General features: G+C 39.0%; 1 protein-coding gene across 4 annotated transcripts in view; it reads right to left on the bottom strand.

Annotated features, from left to right (window-relative positions):
- ACACA (acetyl-CoA carboxylase alpha) overlaps nucleotides 1-23,196 on the bottom strand; it is a 413,948-nt gene that overhangs the window by 155,464 nt on the left and 235,288 nt on the right. For all 4 annotated transcript variants that reach the window (XM_071210521.1, XM_023584057.3, XM_004476381.4 and 1 more), the window contains 8 exons: nucleotides 21,843-21,924; nucleotides 21,261-21,406; nucleotides 13,169-13,319; nucleotides 10,993-11,127; nucleotides 10,486-10,632; nucleotides 9,584-9,772; nucleotides 1,010-1,110; nucleotides 205-293 (listed from right to left, as the gene is read on the bottom strand). In XM_071210521.1, coding sequence (XP_071066622.1) covers nucleotides 205-293; nucleotides 1,010-1,110; nucleotides 9,584-9,772; nucleotides 10,486-10,632; nucleotides 10,993-11,127; nucleotides 13,169-13,319; nucleotides 21,261-21,406; nucleotides 21,843-21,924 — 1,040 coding nt within the window. The remainder of the gene's footprint in view (nucleotides 1-204; nucleotides 294-1,009; nucleotides 1,111-9,583; nucleotides 9,773-10,485; nucleotides 10,633-10,992; nucleotides 11,128-13,168; nucleotides 13,320-21,260; nucleotides 21,407-21,842; nucleotides 21,925-23,196) is intronic.

Here is a 23,196-nt window from a genome sequence, read left to right as displayed (position 1 = left end):
CGGATGCTCCAGCAGTTGAGCCAAATCCGCTTCCCTAGAGGTTAGGTTTTTAAGGGAGTGGGGAAAAGAGGGAGAATTCGTTAATGGAAATGTTGGTTACAGAATAAACTGGCTTAGCTGTTGGATAGTCCTATAGGGAAAGTTTTGGTTGGTCATCAAAATGAGAAGCTTTCTCTGACAGACAGATCTCAGGAGGAGTCTTACCATTTTGGAATTGAGTTTCTACTCGCAGGTACTGCCGGAGCAGATCCATCACCACTGCCTTCATGTGGCCTCGGATGCCACTTCGATACCTAGGGAAATAGAAAAAAAATCTCCACTGAAAAACTTGACAGGTCATCACTGATAAACAAGAAACCTAGAGGCCAAATTTACTTTCTTGACATTCCACTGAATTGTTTTCCCTATGAATATAGGGCAGGAACAGACCAGCCTAGAATCAATTAACCAGATAAATAAAAATTTCAAGCCTACAGAAAATTTGGCTATAGACAACATTTTTTTTTTAAAAGGTAAAAAGGAAAGAGAGCAAAATCAAAACTAAACTAAAACTAAAAAGAGTCATAGCCTTACCAAAGAGCAACCTGATTCGGTTCCTACTGCTGAGTTTCAATTATTACCACACTCTTGAAATGGCTAAGGGATATATGAAGAGTTATAAAGTATCTTAAAATTGAAAATACTTTGAGTCCAATTGTCAGATCCATAAGCTAAGAAGAATAAATGTCATACCAGACCCTGTGTCAGAAGAAAAACTCAGAGCTTCATCAAAATTACAAGGAAAAACAAAATGAAAAAATTTCTATGTTTTAATAATTGATAGAAAGATGTAGAATAGAAAGAAGTCATCAGAGGTATTGAGCATAAGTATCAGTTGACAATTCTAAGTATTATTGGTACTTTCTTATTTACCGAAATCAAGCCTGATGTAAATCCCTTTGTGACTACTTAAAATAAAGTAAGGTATAGGAATGGACAAGTTAGGGAATCTGGAATTATGTGTAATTACCTCTGTACCAGTTGTACAATGCTCTGAGTGTTCATAAAGAAGACTTCCCGTTCAGATTTCCGGTTCAGTGTAGCTGCGTGGCTATCGAGGATGTTAGCAATCTAAGGCATAAGAAGGAAAAATAAAGCCTAACTCAGAAAAGGGACCCAAAACATTAGCCTCTACACATCATCTCTAAGAATCTCCTTAGTTATAACATGACAATTGCTATTATACACATGTTGGTAGCCATTAGACGTTAACTGGGCATAGTTTACTTATTTACTTTAAATAAGTAAGTTATTTTTTCATTTAAAGATTTATTATTTTTTATTTCTTTCTCTCCCCTTCCCCCTCTCCCCGCCGTTGTCTGCTCTCTGTGTCCATTCGCTATGTGTTCTTCTGTGTCTGCTTGCATTCTTGTCAGTGGCACCAGGAATCTGTGTCTCTTGTTGTTGCGTCATCTTGCTGCATCAGCTCTCTGTGTATGCAGTACCACTCCTGGGCAGGCTGCGCTTTTTTTTTCTCCCATGCAGGGCGGCTTGCTCCATGTGGAACACACTCCTTGTGCAGGGGGCTCCCCTACACGGGTGACACCCCTGCGTGGCACAGCACTCCTTGCACACATCAGCACTGCGTGTGGGCCAGCTTACCACATGGGTCAGAAGGCCCTGGACCTCCCATATAGTAGGTAGATGTTCTATCAGTTGAGCCACATTGGCTTCCCTAAGTAAGCTATTTTTATCTCTTTTCTCCATTTCCCAGCTGGACTAATGCCGGCCAACACAAAAACTACCATCACATCAGAGGCTCTGATAGGCTAGATCTGTTTAAGGTCAAGGTCCAAACTTGACTGCTGTGATGGATTGAAGTTGTATGGACCCCAGAAAAGCATGTTCTTAAAGTTAACCCATTCTTATGGGTATGGACCCATTTTAAGAAGGATAATTGGTGAGTAGGATCTTGTTAGAGTCCTTTATAAGAGAATGAAATTCAGAAGAAGAGAGGAAAAACCAGGGAAGCAAGAAGCTGGAAGCAACAAAACAAAGAAGAGAAGGGAGAGACCAACAGATGCTGCCATGTGACAGAGGAGTCCAGGATTGCTGGCAGCAGGTCTTCAGAAAGAAGGTATCATCTGATGATGTTTTGATTTGGACATTTTCATGGCCTAAGAACAGCAAGCTTCTAAGCTAGTACATTCTAATTGTAAAAGCCAACCCACTTCTGGTATACTGCTTTTGGCAGCCTAGCAAACTAAACTGCCCAATTGCCTAACTTTACTTCTTGTGTGTGGATTCCCTTGGATATAAATAAGCAAAGGGTAAGCAGATCGCTGAGGTAGTAAGGGAGTCGCTGATGATAAAACTATAGAGACTTCTGAGAAGATGGAAGACTAAAAAGGCATGGGACTCTCTTCTCCTCCAGAAAATAACCAGAGGACAGCTGAAACAGCCTAGAAAAAGACCTTCTAGGATTTAGGACACCAGGCGAAGGCTGGACACCGTGCAGAGGAGAGAGGAACAAAGGAGGGAAATTGTGAGGATAGAACTGTGAGTTGAAACCAGTGGCTAGAGCAGGCACCATCCCTCACACTAAAGACACTTCAGAATTCTCAGGCCTCTGGGACCGCAGCTACAGACAAAGGGGGTGCCAGGGATCTACCACCACAGGAAAGGGGAGAGAGAGGGACACAGCCTAGGGTTCACTAGCATCTGAACCACAAATTTGGTCTGATGTCTCCCGCCAGCCCTTCTAGGCTGGACAGGGCCAACATGGTGGTTTGTCCCTCTCTTCTAGCCCTGACTAATTGTTGAGGATACCCCAGGAAAAGGGGGAGAGACGGACACAGCCTAAGGCTGACTCAGCTTCTGACCCACATATTTGGCCTGCGGTGTCCCAGGAGCCCTTCCAGGCCCGGTGGGGCCACACCACTGTTTGCCTTGGGAGCCTGAAAGAGGCTAAAGATAGATGACCATCCAGATTTCCATCTCTACTAACAAGGATTGATTGATGAGGATTCAGAAGGGAGTGGAAATATTTCCTAGCCAGGAAAAGGGAGGAGGCTGCCTTAGAAGGTTGCAGAACTGTCTCAGAGAAAGTTTGAATTACAAGGCTCCTAGCCTCCAAACAGGTAGCTCTAGCACATTGATCCCATCTGTGTTGCAACAAATACACTCCAACCAGGCATTGAATTGAGAGCTGACAAAGGGCGTCATCTACTGGCAGACCATGGAAATGCATGTAAAAAAATTTAAGTAGGAGAGGCTTTTTTCCCACCTCTACAGATTACCCCCACCCCAAGGCCCTAAGAAGTGAGACTACAGCCAATTACTGGGTCCAGTACCCAGTCTTGAACAACCAAAAGGGACAATCCTAACAATCCAGGTCTAGCCAAGAAGAGCCAAGAATCAAAAATCAAAGGTAACACACAGCTTACAGCCACTAAATCTCTACAAAAGAGAAAGAAATTGAACATCTGAGTAAACTACATCCTAAAAAAGCCCCAGAAGAGACAAAGAATTTGAGAGAACTAATCAGCGAGACGTGCACAAATTTCTAAAATCAAATTAATGAGTTGAAAGACATATGGTTAAAGAGATAAATGACATCAAGAAGACATGGAGCAAACACACAGAAGAATTTGAAATTCTGAACAGAAAAGTAACAGAGCTCATGGGAATGAAAGACACAATAGGTGAGATCAAAAACACATTAGAGGCATACAATAGCAGATTCAAAATGATAAAAGAAAGAACAAGTGATACCAAAGACAGAAGAGCTAAAATTGAAGAGAGAAGAGAACAGAGAAAGAAAAGAATGGGAAAAATTTAGCAGGGACTCAGAGAGTTGAATGAAAACATGAAATGTAACAACATATGTCTCATAGGAGTTCCAGAAGGAGAAGGGAAAAGGGCAGAAAGAGTATCTGAGGAAATAAGAGCTGAAAATTTCCCAACCCTCATGAAAGAAACTTACATGTCCAAAAAGCACATCACGGCCCAAAGAGAATAAATCCAAATAGACCTATTCCAAGACACTTACTATTCAGAATGTCAAATGTCAAAGATAAAGAGAAAATTCTCAGAGCAGCAAGGGAGAACCAAACCATCACATACAAGGGGTGTTTAGTAAGTCTTAGAACAGATTTCTCCTCAGAAAATAGGGAGGTGAGATGACAGTGGTATGATAAAATTAGAATACTGAAAGAGAAAAACTGCCAGTCAAGAATGCTTTATCTAGCAAAATTATACTTCAAATATGAAGGTGAGTATAAAATATTCACAAACAAACAGAAACTAAGAGAGTTTGTGAAAAATAATCCACCTTTGAAGGAAAATATTAAAGGAAGCCTTAAAACCTGAAAGAATAAGATAGGAAAGAGAGGCTTGGAGGAGAGTATAGAAGAAAAAGTAGCAGAAAGGATAACCAAAAGAGTAAAAAGACAGACAAAAATATGGTATGACATATGAAAACCACAGAATAAAATGGTGGAAATAAAAAGTGCATTTACTGTAATATCATTGTGAATGGATTAAATTCCCTAATCAAAACATACAGGATGACAGAATGGATAAGAAAACACGAGCCATCCATATGCTGCTTATAAGAAACTCGCCTTCGACCCAGGGATACAAAACAGCTGAAAGTGAAAGGCTGGAAAAAGATATTCCATGCAAATAACTACCAGAAAAAAAAAAAAAAAAAAAAAAAGCAGGGGTAGCTGCACTAATATCAGACAAAACAGACTTTAAATGCAAAAAAGTTATACACTAACAGAAGGCTATTATATATTAATAAAAGGGACAATCCACCAGGAAGATATAATAGTCATAAATATCTATGCACCTAACCAGGGTGCCCCAAGACACATGAGACAAACTCTTGGAAAACTGATAGGAGAAAAGGACATCTCTACAAAAATCATTGGAGACAGCCCACTCACATCATTAGATAGAACTAGACAGAAGATCAACTAGGAAACTTGAACAACATGATAAAGGAGTTAGACCTAACAGACATATACAGAATGCTGCAACCAAACTCAGCAGGTTATACATTCTTCTCAAGTGCCCATGGATCTTTCTCCAGGATAGATCACATGTTAGAGCACAATGCAGCTCTCAATAAATATAAAAAGAATGAAATTATACAAAGCACCTTCTCAGATCATAATGGAATAAAACTGGAAATCAATAATAGACAGGATAAAAGTAAATTTGCAAAGGTGCAGAGGCTGAACAACACACTCCTAAATAATCAGTGGGTCAAAGAAGAAATTGCAAGTGAAATCAGCAAATATATTGAGACAAATGAAAATGAGAACATAACTTATCAAAACTTATGGGATACAGTAAAGGCAGTCTTGAAAGGGAAATTTATAGCCCTAAATGCCTATATTAAAAAAGAAGAAAGAGCTAAACTCAAAGATTTAACTGAACTAGAGAGACTAGAAAAAGAACAACAAACCACTCCCAAAACAAGCAGAAGGATAGAAATAATAAAGATTAGAGCAGACCCAGATGTTGTCATCTGCCTGTGATACCTGGAACTATGGCAGCTATCTTGGGACTATGAGGGATCAGATATTCCAACATGCTAAAGATGGCAAGGTAGAATGAGGATGGAACCGATATCTCTGAAGACATAACTGAACCCCTGAATGAATGGATCCTATGATTGCCTTGTCCTTGGGTTTCTTGTGTGGGATAATAATTGTCCTTGTTGTTTAAGCCACTTTTAGTTGTATTTTCTGATATTTTGAAGCCCAAAGCACCCAAACTAGTACTGTGGGGAAAATTTGCCTTTTAATATTAAATGGGGAAAAAACAGGATACAAAATTGTATAAATTTTGGGTGAATGATTTGATTTCAACTCTGGAAACAAAAATGCACTGGAAAAAAATCTCAAATGTAACCAGTGATGATCTTCGGTTGATGGGTTGACAAGGTATCATTTTTTTTCTTTTTTATAGTTTAAAAATATTTTCTGACCTTCTATAATGTGAATGTAATACTATTTGAATCAATGCAAATTATTATTTGATTAAAACAAAGGAAATTTAAAAAAGGTTAGTGAAGAAATAAATGAAATTGAGAACAGAAAAACAACAGAGAAAAATCAACAAAACCAAAAGCTGGTTCTTTGAGAAGATCAATAAAATTGACAAACCCCTAGCTAGACTAACAAAGAAAATAAGAGAGATGATGCAAATAAATACAATCAGAAATGAAAGGGGGAACTTACAACTGACCCCACAGAAATAAGAAGAATCATAAGAGGATATTATGATAAACTGTATGCCAATGAATTAGACAACCTACATAAAACGGACAAATTCCTAGAAATGCACAACCAATCTACACTGATACTACAAGAAATACAAGAACTTAACAAACCAATCACATTTAAAGAGATTGAATCTGTCATCAAAAAACTCCCAGCAAAGAAAAGACCTGTGAAAGATGGCTTTACAGGTGAATTCTACCAAGCACTTCAAAAAGAAGAATTAATACCAATCCTGTTTAAACTCTTCCAAAAAATTGAAGAGCAGGGAAAATTACCCAGTACATTTTATGAAGCCAACATCAACCTAATACCAAAGCCAGATAAAGATACTACAAGGAAAGAAAATAACAGATCAATCTCTTTAATGAACATAGATGCAATAATTCTCAACAAAATACTTGCAAAACAAATCCAACAGTGTATCAAAAGACTTATACATCACGACTAAGTGAGATTTATTCCCAGAATGCAAGGCTGGTTCAACACAAGGAAATCAACCAACATAATATAGCACATTAACAAACTGAAGGGAAAAAAAACACACGATCATCTCATTGACGAAGAAAAGGCATTTGATAAAATCCAGCATCCTGTTTTGATAAAAACACTTCAAAAGACAGGAATAAAAGGAAAATTCTTCAATATGATAAAAGGCATATATGAAAAACCCACAGCCAACATCATACTCAATGGGGAAAGGTTGAAATCTTTCCCTTTAAGATCAGGAACAAGAAAAAGATGCCCACTGTCACCACTGCTATTCAGTATTGTACTAGAAGTTCTAGCTAGAGCAATTAGACAAGGAAAAAAAATTAAAGTCATCCAAATAGGAAAAGAGTAAGTAAAACACTCACTGTATGCAGATGACATCATCTTGTACTTATAAAATTCTGAAGTGTCCACGACAAAACTACTTGAGCTAATAAATGAGTTCAGCAAAGTGGCAGGATACAAGATCAACATGCAAAAATCAGTAATCAATTGTTTTGTACACTAGTACTAAACAATCTGAGGAGGAAATCAGGGGGAAAATTCCATTTTCAATAGCAACAAAAAGACTAGGAATTAATTTAACCAAAGAAGTACAGGACCTATATGCAGAAAACTATAAAACAATGTTAAAAGAAATTTTAAAAGACCTAAACAAATGGAAAGACATTCCGTGTTCATGGATTGGAAGAATAAATATCATGAAGATGTCAATCTTACCCAAACTTATTTAAAGGTTCATTGCAATACCAATTGAAATCCCAACAGCTGACTTTACAGAATTGGAAGGGAAAGTGTACCCAAATAGACAAAAGCATTCTAAAAAAGAATAGTGACATAGGAGGAATTTCACTGCCTGACTCTGAAACATATTACAAAGCTATAAAAGTCAAAACAGCATGGTATCGGCATAAAGATAGACACATCGATCAGTGGACTTGAATTAAGAATCCAGAAATAACACTCACTTAGACAGTCAACTGGTTTTTGACAAACCTACCAAGTTAATGTTAATGGGACAAAACAGTCTCTTCAACAAATGGTGCCTTGACAACTGGATATATAGTTATCTAAAAGAATGAAAGTGGACCCCTACCTCCCTCCCTATACAAGAATCAACTCAAAATGTATCAAAAACCTAAATATAAAAGAGAAGACCATAAACTACTAGAAGAAAATGTAGGGAAACATCTTCAAGACCTTGTAATACATTGTGGTTTCTTGGACTTTACACCCAATGCACATGCAACAACAACAAAAAATAGATAAATGAGACCTCCTCAAAATTAAATACTTTTGCATCTCACAGGATTTTGTCAAAAGGGTGAAAAGGCAGCCAACTTAATGGGAGAAAATATTTGGAAATCACATATCTGATAAGGGTTTAATTAATATCCAGGATATATAAAGAGATGTTACAACTCAACAATAAAAAGACAAATGACTTGATTGAAAAATGGGCAAAATATATGAATAGCCATTTGTCCAAAGAAGAAATACAAATGGCAAAAAAAACACATGAAGAAATGCTCAACATCACTAATGATTAGGAAAATGCAATTCAAAACTACAATGAGGTATAATTTCACACCAATCAGAATGGCCACTATTAGAAAGAGAGAGAACTACAAGTGTTGGAGACGATATGGAGAGATAGGAACACTTATTCACTGTTGGTGAGAAGGCAGAATGGTACAGCCACTGTGGAGGACTATTTGGCAGTTCCTAAAGAAGTTGAATATAGACTTGCCACATGACCCCGCAATACCACTACTGGGTATATACCCAGAAGAACTGAAAGCAGTGACATGAGCAGACACCTGCACACCGATGTTCATAGCGGCATTATTCACATTTGCCAAAAATTGTAAACAATCCTGGTGTCCATCAATGGATGAATGGATAAACAAACTGTGGTGTATTCACATGATGGAATATTATGCAGGAGTAAGAAGAAATGAAGTCATAAAGCGTAAAACATGGATGAACCTGGAAGACATAAGTTGAATGAAGTAAGGCAGACACAAAAAGACAAACACTTTATGACTGCATTACTATGAACCAAATATATTGTATAACATATTGCATGATTCAAAAAATATATATAGGAAAGCAGACTTGGCCTAATGGATAAGGTATTCGTTTACCACATGGAAGGTCTGCAGTTCAAACCCTGGGCCTCCTTGACCCGTATGGAGCTGGCCCACGTGCAGTGCTGATGTGTGCAAGGAGTGCCATGCCACGCAGGGGTGTCCCCCGCGTAGGGGAGCACCACACGCAAGGAGTGCACCCCATAAGGAGAGCCGCCCAGGGCATAAGAAAGTGTAGCCTGCCCAGGAATGGCACCGCACACACGGAGAGGTGACACAACAAAAAGAGACACAGATTCCCATGCCACTGACAACAACAGAAGCGGACAAAAGAACACGCACCGAATGAACACAGAGAACAGACAACTGGGGCGGGGAGTAGGGGAAGGGGAGAGAAATAAATAAAAATAAATCTTTAAAGAAAAAAAAATATATATGTAACCAATAAAAAAACAAAAGAAAACAAAACTATGAATAAGCTTCTACTTGAAATATGATAAAATACTTCTAATTAGACCACAGTCCCAAGGACAAAGTTATATGGAATGCATGCTTTTCTTGTAACCACAGATACTTTACATTTCATATACAGTATTTTCATTATTGCTTAGAACTGCAAAAGCTCAAAAACCAGACAGTAAGGAGGATCCAAACAGGAAGGAATCTTATAACATGAAATCAAGCACTAGTAGCCAAAGGTAAACGATGATTGTGTTACCCTATAAATACCTGCTGGCTGGGAAACTGACAGAGGACTGATGTAATATTGCTAGCATACTGAGCCATTTCTTTCTTGATAGACTTCTCTACATTGGGGGGTATACGGCCAGAGACGCTGGTCATGATATCTTGCAATTCTAAGAGAGGCAGTGAGGGATCTCTGAGGGTCTTCATCAACCTTTCTACCCAGTCTTTTACCTGAGGAGAAGAAAATAAAACAGGATCCAGACAAAGTTAACACAATCTCCAAAATAAAATGACATTTTAATTCATCAACATATAGCACTTTGAAATTCCAACATAAGCATCTAAATAAGCACTGCCTTTGTTCTCTGGTTTAAAAAGAAGAGACAGGAAGAAACTGTAGCATTGGTGTGGAGAAAGTGGCCACAGTAGTTGCTGAGGGCAGGGAGAGGGAAGAGAGATGTGATGTGGGGGCATTTTTGGGACTTGGAGTTGTCTTAAATGATATTGCAGGGACAGAGAAAGGACATTATATATCCTGCCATACCCCACTGAATGGACTGGGGGAGAGTGTAAATTACAATGTGAACTATAATCCATGTGGTTCAGCAGTGCTCCAAGATGTATTCACCAAATGCAATGGATGTGCCACAATGATGAAGGAGGTTATTGATGTGGGAGGAGTGGGGGACGACGTGGGGTGTGGGGCATATGGAAACCTCTTATGTTTTTTAATGTAAAATTTTTTGTGATCTATGTATCTTAAAAAAAAAAAAAAAAAAAGAAGAGACAGAGATAAGAATAAAAAATTTAAAGAGTTCAAATCCCAAAATGAAGATAGGAGAAATGCATTCATTCCCTCTAAAAAGTCCTTATGAGACTTTAAACTATCTTGGAGAATAGGTACCCCATTTGTAAATCCCTTCCTCAAAAGAAATGATTCATACCCTGTTGCTAAAGAAAGGATCTGGAAGGCAGTATCCATTCATCACATTGACCAAATTATCCAAGACATAATGGAAAACTCTGTGGAGCTTCTCGCCTCTGAGTGCTGTGCTCTGGATCCGTGGCAGACTACCCGTGTGAAGCTCAGCCTGTCAATCCCAAAGAGAGATTAAGTCATTTACTAACTTCTATTCGGGATACAAACACACCCATTGCAACTCAGATTCATTAATTCAAAATTCAAACATCCCTTCACCATACCCAGGTACCAGGAGAGGTCAATGGAGGAAGCATCATGAGGAAATTACAGAATCTCAGTATGCTACTAACTCTTGCAAATTCTAGTTCCATAATGTCTTAGGCACAAATTTAAGGTGCATGATCAGGAAAGAAAGAACGTGAGAAAAAATACGTGGCAAACCAGCATGGAAATCACTTGTCTCTCCAAACAACTCTTGCCATATACTTTAGCTCTTGGAGAACAATATTCAGAGTATCTTCCTACTCACCTGCTGCACCTTGCTGGGGTTATCCAATTGCAATTTGGCTATCACACAGCCAGGGTCAAGAGCTGCCCCAGGCCGCTTTACATAATGGATACAGCCAGACTCTACAGCTGTTAAGGTCATCACCATTTTCATCACCTATAGTGAAAAACAAAACAAAATGGAATCTGAAAATTTATCTTTACACTGATAAATAATTTTAAGAGGTCACTTTCTTCTTCACCATCTAAGATGGACTATACCTATTACAGTCCTGAAAAATGAGAATCTACCAAATTCTCCTATATACTACCAAGGCAGACAATTAGAAAACCTGTCAAGATGTAGCTTTAAGGATTAATGACAGTTATTGATATTTCCCTCATTTCTAACTTTTAAATCTATTTTTCCACATTTTGTGTTTTTACTTGTTTTGTACTTAAAAGTGATGAAAACTTTGGCCTCCTTTTTCCAGGAAATCTAGGCTTTCCCCCTCTGTCTACTTAAGATATCCAGGCCAAAAACTAAAGGCCATTCATTATTCCTCTTTCTCCCTTATCTAGGCTCCCAATCCAGCCAAGTGCATCTTCTAAACCTCTCTCAAAACTATTCCTCTCTTGCCATCTCTTTAGTTTAGGTCCTCATCAGACCTGGTCTAAAATACTTCAAAAACGTCCTAACAATTTTTGCTACCTATGATCTTATATCTCCTTCCTGTACACTTCTAACAAGGTCATTAAAGCAACTTTTCTAGAACCCGTATCTCATCATGTTACTTTGCTGATTAAAATCCTTCAATGACTCTCCATTGTCTTTAAGATAAGCCAAATTTCTTATTATAGCTTATATGTTCTTTCATGATCTCACATGATGAAGATCTCACAACTCTTTAGCATTTTTTGTTTTCTACTCCCCATTAAACCTTATCCTATTCTCAAGCAATATCTATATTTGTACTTGCAGTTCCCTAAATATACCATATTGTCTTGCTTCTGTGCTTTTGTACATGATGTTCCTTCAGCTTTAAATATTCTTCCCTGCCCTCCTTCACCTGGTCTATTGTTATCTATCTTTCAAAACTAAGTTTGAAAAATGGTTATCTCCTAGAACCCAAAAGAATAAAGAAAGAATAAAGAAATAAATAAAACTGAGATCAAACATTTCTTTTAGGGAATCTTCCCTTACTACCCACCCACATCCATTCTACCATGGTTTGGGTTATGTAGATCTCTGTACTCTGAACTTAGTTCTCTCAAAATCTATCATTTTTCATTACTTATCTGTTTTGGGTCCAACTCCATCTGTCATCATATTTCTCTGTATAAGCAAAACTGAGCACCAAGTTGAGAAAAAGAGAATCCAATTTTAAAAATGGGCAAAAACTTGAAAATACAGGCTGGTGGATCCTTAGAAAGTTAAGTACAGAATTATCATATGACCTGATGAACCCAGTGATAGGTATATCCCCCAAAGAATTGAAAGCAGAGACTCAAACAAATATCCGCACATCAATGTTCATAGCCGCATTATTCACAAGTGCCAAAAGGCTGAAGCATCCCAAATGTCCATCAAGAGATGAATGCATAAACAAAATGCAGTATATACATACAATGGAATATTATTCAGCTGTAAAAAGAAATGAAGTTCTGACGCATGATATAACTTGGAAGAACCTTGAAGGCATCATGTTGAGTAAAATAAGCAAGACACTACAGGACAAATATTATATGGTTTCACTTATATAAAATAATTAGAATATGAAAATTCAAGAGGAAGAAACTAGAATACAGGTTAGTAGGGGCTGGTACAGAATTTCTGTTTGGAGTGAGGGAAAAGTTTTGGTAGGTGGCACAACATTGTAAATGTGATTAACAATCATTCAACTATATATCTGAAAGTGGGTAAAATGGGAAATTTTAGGTTGTATATACATGGTACCAGAATAAAAAATACAAACTTAGCACAATACCTACCCTCAATAAGTGTTGTTGCCTAATATCTATTTTTAGAGCTAGAGATTCTTCCATAAGTCAAAGAAAAATTGTAGAGCTTTATATTTGTTTTTAAAATCTTAAGGTTCATACCCCAAATTAAACCAACTAATGCTCTTTCCTTTCCATTACTCCACAGTCTAAGTTCATCCCATTGAACTCTTCTAGTCTTTCCTCCCAAGACCCAAGACCCCATTCACCATGCTGACCTCGATCTCAGCATAGCACTGGCCAGCAAATACATGGCCCCCATCCTCCACAATGTACTGGATTAGCTTCCCAGCAGAAGGTGAGCGCATCACTGATGGGTCATTCTCCTTCTCAAACACACAAGTTTTATTGCCAATCGTGATCCGATATCTAGGCAATAAGTGAGAGGCAGGTAAGGAAAAAAACAAACAAAAACAACACTTGAAAGACTTGAAAACTTTCTTACACATATATATAAAAGATAGCCATTGCATTTTTGTTTATAATGCTACATAACTGAAATGCTCTGATCAGATTAAATAAATCATGGTTCATTTACGTAATTGAATATTACAATATCATTAAAAAGAATGGCAAATCTATTTAAAAAACAAAAACAAGAACATGGGGTGAGGCTGTAGCTCAAGTGGTTGAGCACCTGCTTCCCATATATGAGGTCCTGGTTCAATCCCCTGTACCTTCTAAACAAACAAACAAACAAATGAAAAAAAAAACCAATTCTCACTGGGAAGCAGATGTGGCTCACTGGTTGGGTCCCTGTTCCCCACCTAGGAGGTCCTGGGTTCAATCCCTGGTACCTCCTTAAAAAAAAAAAAAAAAGATGATGATGTATTAGCTAACATTTCTTGAACCTCTATTATGTCCTAGGCAATGTTTTAAAGCACATTACATGTGTTGATTCATTTAATTCTTACAAAACTATGACTGGTATGAAACAGTCTACAAGATATGTTAATTGGAAAAAAGCAAGGCACAAAACTGTGTTTAATGGAGGTTTTTTAAATTTGTAAATGTTTTTAAAAGAAAAACACAGATGTACATATATGTAACTTGAATTTGTACATACAATTTCTACAAAAATATCCAAAAACTATTAGCAGCTATTGCCTTAAAGAGGGGAATTTTTCATTACGTACCACATCAGAGTGATAGATATGTTTTTTCCCCCACTTAAATAAAATTATTGTATATCAACCATACATAAACATAAATAAAAAATAAGTGTACAGTAATAGTTCTCAACTTACAAAACAAACATATATAACGTCATACAGGGCTCTCATACCTCACCCCACCATCAATACCTTGGAATTATTGTGAAACATTTTTTTTTTTTAAAGATTTATTTATTTATTTTAATTTCCCCCCCTCCCCTGGTTGTCTGTTCTTGGTGTCTATTTGTTGCGTCTTGTTTCTTTGTCTGCTTTTGTTTCTTTGTCCACTTCTGTTGTTGTCAGCAGCACAGGAAGTGTGGGCGGCGCCATTCCTGGGCAGGCTGCACTTTCTTTTCACGCTGGGCGGCTTTCCTCACGGGCGCACTCCTTGTGCGTGGGGGCTCCCCCACGCGGGGGACACCCTTGCGTGGCACGGCACTCCTTGTGCGCATCAGCACTGCGCATGGCCAGCTCCACATGGGTCGAGGAGGCCCGGGGTTTGAACCGCGGACCTCCCATATGGTAGACGGACGCCCTAACCACTGGGCCAAAGTCCGTTTCCCGAAACATTTTAACTACTGATGAAATACCATCCTAAAAATATTACTATTATACTAATTAAAGTATCTTACAGTAGGTGTATTTTTCCAATCTATTATTATATTATTTATATATGAACATATATAAACAATAAGTGTACTGACATCTTGCATTGTTGTGACACATTTGTTACAAATTATGAAAGAGTATCATCAAAATCTTACTACTAACTATAGTCCATATCTTACATTTGGTGTATTTTTCCCCCAACCCACCCTATTATTATTTTTAAAAATATATTTCTATTACATAAATTGTAAACTTACAAAACAATCATGCACATGTGCAGAATTCCCATACAGCACCCCTCTATCAACATATCACACCATGGTGGAACATTTGTCACATATTATGAGATAATATCATCAGAATATTACCACTAACCAGGTCCATAGTGTACACTGGCACTATTTCCATCCTCCCCCACTATCAACACAGTACATCTTTGGCATAGATGCATGATTACAGAATTGCTGTTAAACACAGTCTTTAAATACAGCTCAGGTTGTATTTTTCCCAGGCTTCTCCACATTCCCACCACCCTGCAATAGTGACTTACATCAGCTCTAGCTCCCAAAGGACACTCTTGCATCTGTACCATATAACCACAATTCTCATCCACCTCTGGGTTTACTGTATTATTCAGTCCCTAGATTATTCTCTAGCTTTTTTTTAAGTGACATTTATATCCCTAGATTACCCTTTCCAGCCACATTTCCATTTATAAACCAGTGGTTACTCACTATAATGTGTTACCATCAACTCTATACGTTTCTGAACTTTAACAGTAAAGTTAATTAAAACTTCTAAATACATTAAGCATCCATAGTCCATCTCAGTCCTTCTCTTATCTCCTTTGAGAATCCACCCTCTAACACCAGGTCTTGAAGATGTTTTCCTACATTTCTTCTAGGGCTTTATGGTTCTTGATTTTATAATGAGGTTTTTGATCCATTCTGAGATAATTTTCATATAAGGTACAAAAACTAGGGATCTCCTTTCTTTCTTTTGGCTATGGCTATCCAGTTCTTTCAGCACCATTTGCTGAATGGACTGATATACCCGAATTGGGTGGGTTTGACAGGCTTGTCAAAAATCACTTGACCACTGATGTGAGGGTCTGTTTCTGAACCACCAATTTGGTTCCATTGGTCTATGTGTCTGTCTTTATGCCAGTGCTATGCTGTTTTTACAACTGTAGCTAGGTAACATGATTTAAAATCTGGAAGTAAGAGTCCTCCAACTTTGCTTTTCCTTTTTAAGATGCTTCTGGCTATTTGGGACCCCTTACCCTTCCAAAAATTTTGATACTTTTGTTTACCATTTATTTAAAAATTGCCGGTGGAATTTTTATCAGGACTGCATTGAATCTGTGTATCAGTTTGGGTAGTATTGATATCTTAATGATATTTAGTCTTCCAATTCATGAACATGGAATGTTCTTCCAATTACTTAGGTCTTTTAAAAATTTCTTTTACCAATGCATTGTAGTTTTCTGAATACAAGTGCTTTACATCATTGGTTAAGTTTATTCCTAAATATGTGATTCTTTTAGTTGCTATTGTAAATGGAATTCTCTCTCCAAACTTCCTTCTCAGATTGTGCATTACTAGTGTCTTTTAAAGTCTATTTTATGTAATATAAATACAGCTACTCCAGGTGTGTTTTTGTTTGTTTGTTTGTTTTTTGTTACTGCATGCATGGAATATCTTTTCCCAGCCTTTCACTTTCAAGCTACTGATATTCTTGGGTCTAAGATGAGTCTTTTTTTTTTTTTTAAGATTTATTTATTTCTCTACCCCCACATTGTCTGCTCTCTGTGTCCATTCACTGTGTATTCCTCTGTGTCCGCTTGTATTCTCATCAAGCAGCCCTGGGGATCTGTGTCTCTTTTTGTTGTGTCATCTTGCTGTATCAGCTCTCTGTGTGTGTGGCACCACTCCTGGGTGGGCTGTGGTTTTGTGCGGGGCAGCTCTCCTTGCGTGGGGGGGGCACCCTTTTGCGGAGCATCCCTGCATCGGCCAGCACTCTTTGCATGCAGCAGCGCTGTGTGTGGGCCAGCTCACCACACATGCCAGGAGGCCCTGGGTATTGAATCCTTGGACCTCCTATATGGTAGGTGGATGCTCTATCTGTTGAGCCACATTCTACTTCCATAAGATGAGTCTCTTGCAGACAGCATACAGATGGCTTATATTTTCTTGTCCATTCCACTAGACTGTATCCTTTGATTGCGGAGTTTAAACCATTAACATTCATTGTTAGTATTGTAAAGGCAGTTCTTATTTTACCCATTTTGAACTTTGGGTTTTATCTGTCATATTTTATTTTCACCACTCTTTTGAGAGTTTTAGTTACTTTTACTGATATAATCTTCATTTCTTTCTCTCTTCCAAGTCTTTTCTTTTCAGACTGTAGCACATCCTTTAGTATTTCCTGCAAAGCTGGTCTCTTGATTACAAACTCAGTTTCTGTTTATCTGTGAATATTCTAAACTTGGCCTCATTTTTGAAAGACTATCTTGTCAGATATAATATTCTTGGCTGAAGTTTTTCTCTTGCAGTATCTTAAATATATGATACCACTGTCTTCTTACCTCCACAGTTTCTGATGAGAAATCAGCACTTAATCTTATTAGGTATCCCTTATATGTAAGGAATTGGTTTTCTCTTGCTGCTCTCAGAATTATGTGTCTTTGGCATTTGACATTCTGATTAAGACGTGTCTTGGAGGTGGCCTATTCAGATTTATTTGGATAGGTGTATGTTGTGCTTCTTGGACATGAATAGCTATGTCCTTCAAAAGGGTTGGGAAATTTTCTACCATTATTTCTTCATATATTCCTTCTGCCCCCTTTCCTTTCTCTTCTCCTTCTGGGACACCCATGACATATATGTTTGCAAGTCTCTTGCTGTCATTTAGTTCCCTGAGAGCCTGTTCAATTTTTTCCATTCTTTTCTTAATCTGTTCTTTTGTATATTTGCTTTCAGAGGCCATGTGTTCAAGCTCACCGATCCTTTCTTCTACCTCCTCAAACCTGTTATATAATTACAGTGCATTTTTAAAAAGATTTATTTCTCTCCCCTCCCCACCCCCCACTTGTCTGCTGTTTGTGTCCATTTGCTGTGTGTTCTTCTGTGATTGCTTCAATCCTTATCAGCAGCACTGGGAAGCTGTTTCTTTTTGTTGCGTCATCTTGTTGTGTCAGCTCTCCGTGTGTGCGGTGCCATTCTTGGGCAGGCTGCACTTTCTTTCGCGCTGGGCGGCTCTCCTTACGGGGCTCACTCCTTGCGCGTGGGGCTCCCCTTCGCCGGGGACACCCCTGCATGGCACAGAACTCTTTGCGAGCATCAGCACTGTGCATGGGCCAGCTCCACACGGGTCAAGGAGGCCCAGAGTTTGAACTGTGGACCTCCCATGTGGTAGGCAGATGCCCTATCCATTCAGCCAAGTCTGCTTCCCTCCAGTGCATTTTTAATTTCATTTATTGAGCCTTTCATTCCTATAAGATCTGCTATTTTTCTACACGTGCTCTCAAATTCTTTGTGCTCATCCAATGTTTTCTTGATCTCTTTAGCTGGCTCATTAATTATACTAAAGAGATTTGTTCAAGTATCTATGATTAGTTGTTTCAACTTCTTTATGTCAACTGGAAGCTTATCTTTTTCCTTTAACAGGCCATATTTTCCTGTTTCTTGGTATGGATTGTAATTTTTTGTTGCTGTCTTTGCATCTGGCTTACTAGATGTATTTATTTTGAGTGTAGTCTCTCTCTTCAGTTTAGGGCTTTCTTGCCCTTTCTTCCTTGTTTGTCCTGTAGTAGGAGCCAAGGATGTAGTTGGTGCTGTAAGCTATCGAGGCTCAAGTTGCCTGCATTGTTCCAGGGACTGATGAAGCTTCTCTCACCTTTCTCTGTCTTTGTGGGACAGAGGCACAGCATGTGTAATAATCCAAGTTGGGCAGGCCTAGACTGTAGTTGCCCGAAGAGACTGATGAAGGCATGCCCTTTCTCCTCTATCTGGGGCGGGGATAGAGCTGCAGGTGCGGGCAGTAATCTATGCCATGTAGGACCAAAATTACCACAGTTGCCCAGCAGACTTCTCATGATTTAGTCTGTGCCAGCTGAATGTACCTGCAGTTATCCAGAGAGGCTGGTGCAGGTCCCACCAGCTTCTTCCCTGCCATAGGTGGGGCTGAACCCTAGGCTAGGGCTGTAGTCCAATCTGATGGAAAGAAGGTGGCTTCTAACATCACGGTGATTTTCAGTCAACCCTGCCTACCTTCATGCCAGGGGCAGTGTCAAAATTACTCTACTGGCCTCTTTCCAACTTAGACAGGTTCAAACTTAAGCTGTTCTTAGGGTTATACTTTAGCCAGCTGAATTTACAAATCATAGCTAAAGTCGGTGGCCAGTTGTCTCTTCCTCCCCTGTTTTTGGGAAATGGAGCTTCCAACTCCAGCCATAAAATAGCTCCTGAGGCAGCATGTGCAGCCAAAGCAGGATGATCACTGGCCTCTGCCCCATGGCCCATATTTTCCTGGAGAGGCTGCTGCAGATCCCTCCAGCTTCCTCCCTGATGGGGGCGGGGCTGGGGATTAGGTTAGAGCTGCAATCCAATCTGGGTGGAAAGAAGCCAGTCCCTACCAGTACTATCATTTTTAGTCCGATCTGCTTCCCCTCATGCCAGGGGTAGAGGTAAAATGGCAGCTACTGGCCTCTTTCTGACTTGGACATGTTCAAACTTTAGCTGCTCTTAGGATTATACTTTAGCCTGCTTAATTTACTAATCTGTAAACCATCTCTTCCTCCCATTTTTGGAAGCAGAGCTTCCAATTCCAGCCAGAGAACAGCTCCCAAGGTCACTTGTGCCACCAGTGTGGAGGGTGGTCATCAGCTTACATGGCGAGGAATGCTCTACTTATGAATCTTCTCTGTAGATGGGCAGTCTCCTCCTTCCATTCTTTCAAGGATGTTGCAAGATGCTCTTCTGGTCTCCTGGAGCCCCTTAACAGGTGCTTTGGATAGCTCTGGGTGATTAGTAACTGCCCTGTAGCATAAACCTTCTCTAGGAGCTCCTTATACTTTTGCAATCTTGCTGATTGTCTGAGAGCTTTGCTTTTAATTGTACTTTTTTTTTTTTTAATTAACAACAAATATGAGAACATTCTCTCATGAACTATAACAAATATATAATACTAATACAGGGTGTTAATAATTGATGGATTGGGGGGAAAATACACCAAATCTAAGATACATGCTTTTGTTAGTTCATAGTTTGTAATTGTTTCACAACAGTGCAAGGTGTTGGTGGTGTGGTGATATATGGAAACCTTGTATGATGATATGCATGTTTGTTTTGTAAGTTCATAACTTTTACTATATACTTGTTTATGTATGTGCATGTATATGTATTTCAATAAAAAATATAAAATATACATAAAATTTATTTTATAAAATAAAATAAAAAGAAAGTAGTATCATAAAAGAGAGTCAAATATAACAGGATTATTTACTTTAATTGATTTTTAATAAAAGACTGGAGTATTTTAAAATAAAACAAAACAAAAAAGAGCCAGTAAATTCCCATTTTTTAAGCCAAGAAAACCCCACAAAAACAAAAGACAAGAGTATCAAAAAAGGCCTTGAAAGGGAAGCGGACTTGGCCCAGTGAGTAGGGCATCCGTCTACCACATGGGAGGTCTGTGGTTCAATCCTTGGGCTTCCTTGACCCGTGTGGAGCCGGCCCATGCACAGTGCTGATGCGCGCAAGGAGTGCCGTGCCACACAGGGGTGTCCCTGTGTAGGGGAGCCCCATGCGCAAGGAGTGTGCCCCATAAGGAGAGCCGCCCAGCGCGAAAGAAAGTGCAGCCTGTCCAGGAAAGGTGCTGCACACATGGAGAGCTGACACAACAAGATAATGCAACAAGAAGAAATACAGATTCCTGTGCCGCTGACAACAACAGAAGCAGACAAAGAAGATGACGCAGCAAATAGACGCAGAGAACAGACAACCAGGGTGGGGGGGTGGGGCAGTGGGAAGGGGAGAGAAATAAATAAATAAATAAATCTTTTTTTTTTTTAAAAAGGCCTTGAAAAATCCTGACTGACTTTTTTTTAAAGATTTATTTTCATTTATTTCTCCCCCCTCCCCCATTGTCTGCTCTCTTATGTCCATTCACTGTGTGTTCTTCTGTGTCTGCTTGCATTCTCGTCGGCACCAGGAATCTGTGTCTCTTTTTGTTGTGTTATCTTGCTGCGTCAGCTCTCTGTGTTTGCAGCACCACTCCTGGGCCACCTGCGCTTTTTTCGCACAGGGTGGCTCTCCTTGCATGGTGCACTCCTTGCGCGGAGGACACCCCTGAGTGGCATGGCACTCCTTGCACGCAGCAGCACTGCGCATGGGCCAGCTCACCACATGGGCCAGGAGGCTCTGGGTTCAAACCTTGGTAGGCGGATGCTCTATCAGTTGAGCCACATTTGCTTCCCGAGAGTCACTTTAAAGTTTCTATACTGTTTCTACAATGATCAGCAAATAGACCTCAGACAGACACTCACCTATCCACTTCTTCTTTCATGTATGTGGTATAGCTGCTGCCATCGTAGGACAAGAGTAGTCCTCCATCACTCAGACGATGCACATCTACTTCCACACATGAGCCATTCATGATCACCACGTAGGAGTTGGGGGACTGTCGAGTCACCTGTAGGCAATGAGAACCAGAAGGGACAAGTCAGGGTGTCCCTTTCAGGTAGAGCTCCAGAAAAAATTTCAGTAATTAAAAAACATATATAAAAAAGATCTGTCAGAGAAGAAGAAATTCATGGGAATGGCTCGTTCCTACTGCAAGCAAATACACTACCTTAGTTGCTTCTCCCTGCTCTGGTTGTCCCCCCTCTTACTTTATTTCCAAGCTATTTATGTGAACTTGAAGAGTAACTAAAAAGTTTTTATAGAATCACCAAATATTGCTTCAGGCTATCCACATAAATAAAATAATAATGACCTTAATTTCACTAATGCCCTAGACCAATAAATCAAACTCCCCCACTCCTACCCCCACTCCCTTCTCTTGACCTAAAGAAAAAAAGTTAATAAAGAGACGAAAATAAGGTAAAGCCTTCGTTGGATAAGCATACCTTAAGTACATACTTGACTCCCTCATAGATAAGTTCAACATCTACTGTATTAAGAAGTGTATGAGCAGGAAGGACTTGACCCCTGAAAGAACAATGTGAGAGACACTTACTTCCAAGAAGTTCTGAAAGTTTATAAATGATACTCAAAGGTTACTAACTATAGCATTTCCTATAATAAAAAAAGGGGGGAGGGAACATGCAGAGCAGGTGTAGCTCAGTGGTTAAATGCCTACTTTGCATGTAAGAGGTCCTGGGTTCAATTCCTGGTATCTTCCCTAAAACAAACAAACAAACAAACAAACAAATAAATAAAACAAAAAACTGGGAACAATCCAAATGGCCATCAGTAAAGGACAGGTCACATAAATTATGGGAGAGCCATATAATGGATTATACAGTCATTATAAAGAAAAATGAAGCCTTTAATGTACTAAAAGGAAACATTCTCCAAAATATACTATTCAGTGAAAAAAGCAGGGTGTAGAACAGTTTTAGAATATGCTACCTTTTGTGTTTTAAAAATGGCAGGATGGGTGGGCAGAAACAAATATTACATGTATATGTTTTGTATAAATTTAGACTATTTCTGGAAGGTTATGTAAGAAAATATTAACACAGGTTACCAACAGGAAAAGGAATTGGGTAGCTGGCAAAGAGAGGTGAGAACTATATATATATATTTTTTGTGCCTTTTGCATTTTTAATCATGTGGATATATTAGACTTTTAATATTAATAAAGAGGGAGCGATTAAGCAAGTGTGGAAAGTTGTGAATAATTAGTGAATCTAGGTGAAGAATATACAGAAATTATTTGTAATATTCATGCAACTCTTATAATTCTGAAATTATTTCAAAATACAAGTTCTAAAAATAAATTTAAAAAATAGTTATTTTTTAGAAAGGCTTAGAGAGGATATTCCATATAGCATATTTGTAAACCAGTAGGAAAACCATTTAGCTAGACAGGGATTTCATGCTGAGGAATAGAAGTAAGTAAAACTGGATCAGTAAAAAGGGTTGATAAAGTATAGATGGAGGGAAGCGGACTTGGCCCAATGGTTAGGGTGTCCATCTACCACATGGGAGGTCCGCGGTTCAAACTCCAGGCCTCCTTGACCCATGTGGAGCTGGCCCACGCACAGTGCTGATGCGCACAAGGAGTGCTGTGCCACGCAGGGGTGTCCCTGCGTAGGGGAGCCCCACACGCAAGGAGTGTGTTCCGTAAGGAGAGCTGCCCAGTGCGAAGGAAAGTGCAGCCTGTCCAGGAATGGTGCCACACACATGGAGAGCTGACACAAGATGACGCAACAAAAAGAAATACATATTCCCATGTTGCTGACAACAGAAGCGGAC

The sequence above is a fragment of the Dasypus novemcinctus genome, chromosome 21 (assembly GCF_030445035.2).
Source record: "Dasypus novemcinctus isolate mDasNov1 chromosome 21, mDasNov1.1.hap2, whole genome shotgun sequence".
NCBI lineage: Eukaryota > Metazoa > Chordata > Mammalia > Cingulata > Dasypodidae > Dasypus > Dasypus novemcinctus.
This window is presented reverse-complemented; position numbering and strand designations above follow the sequence as displayed.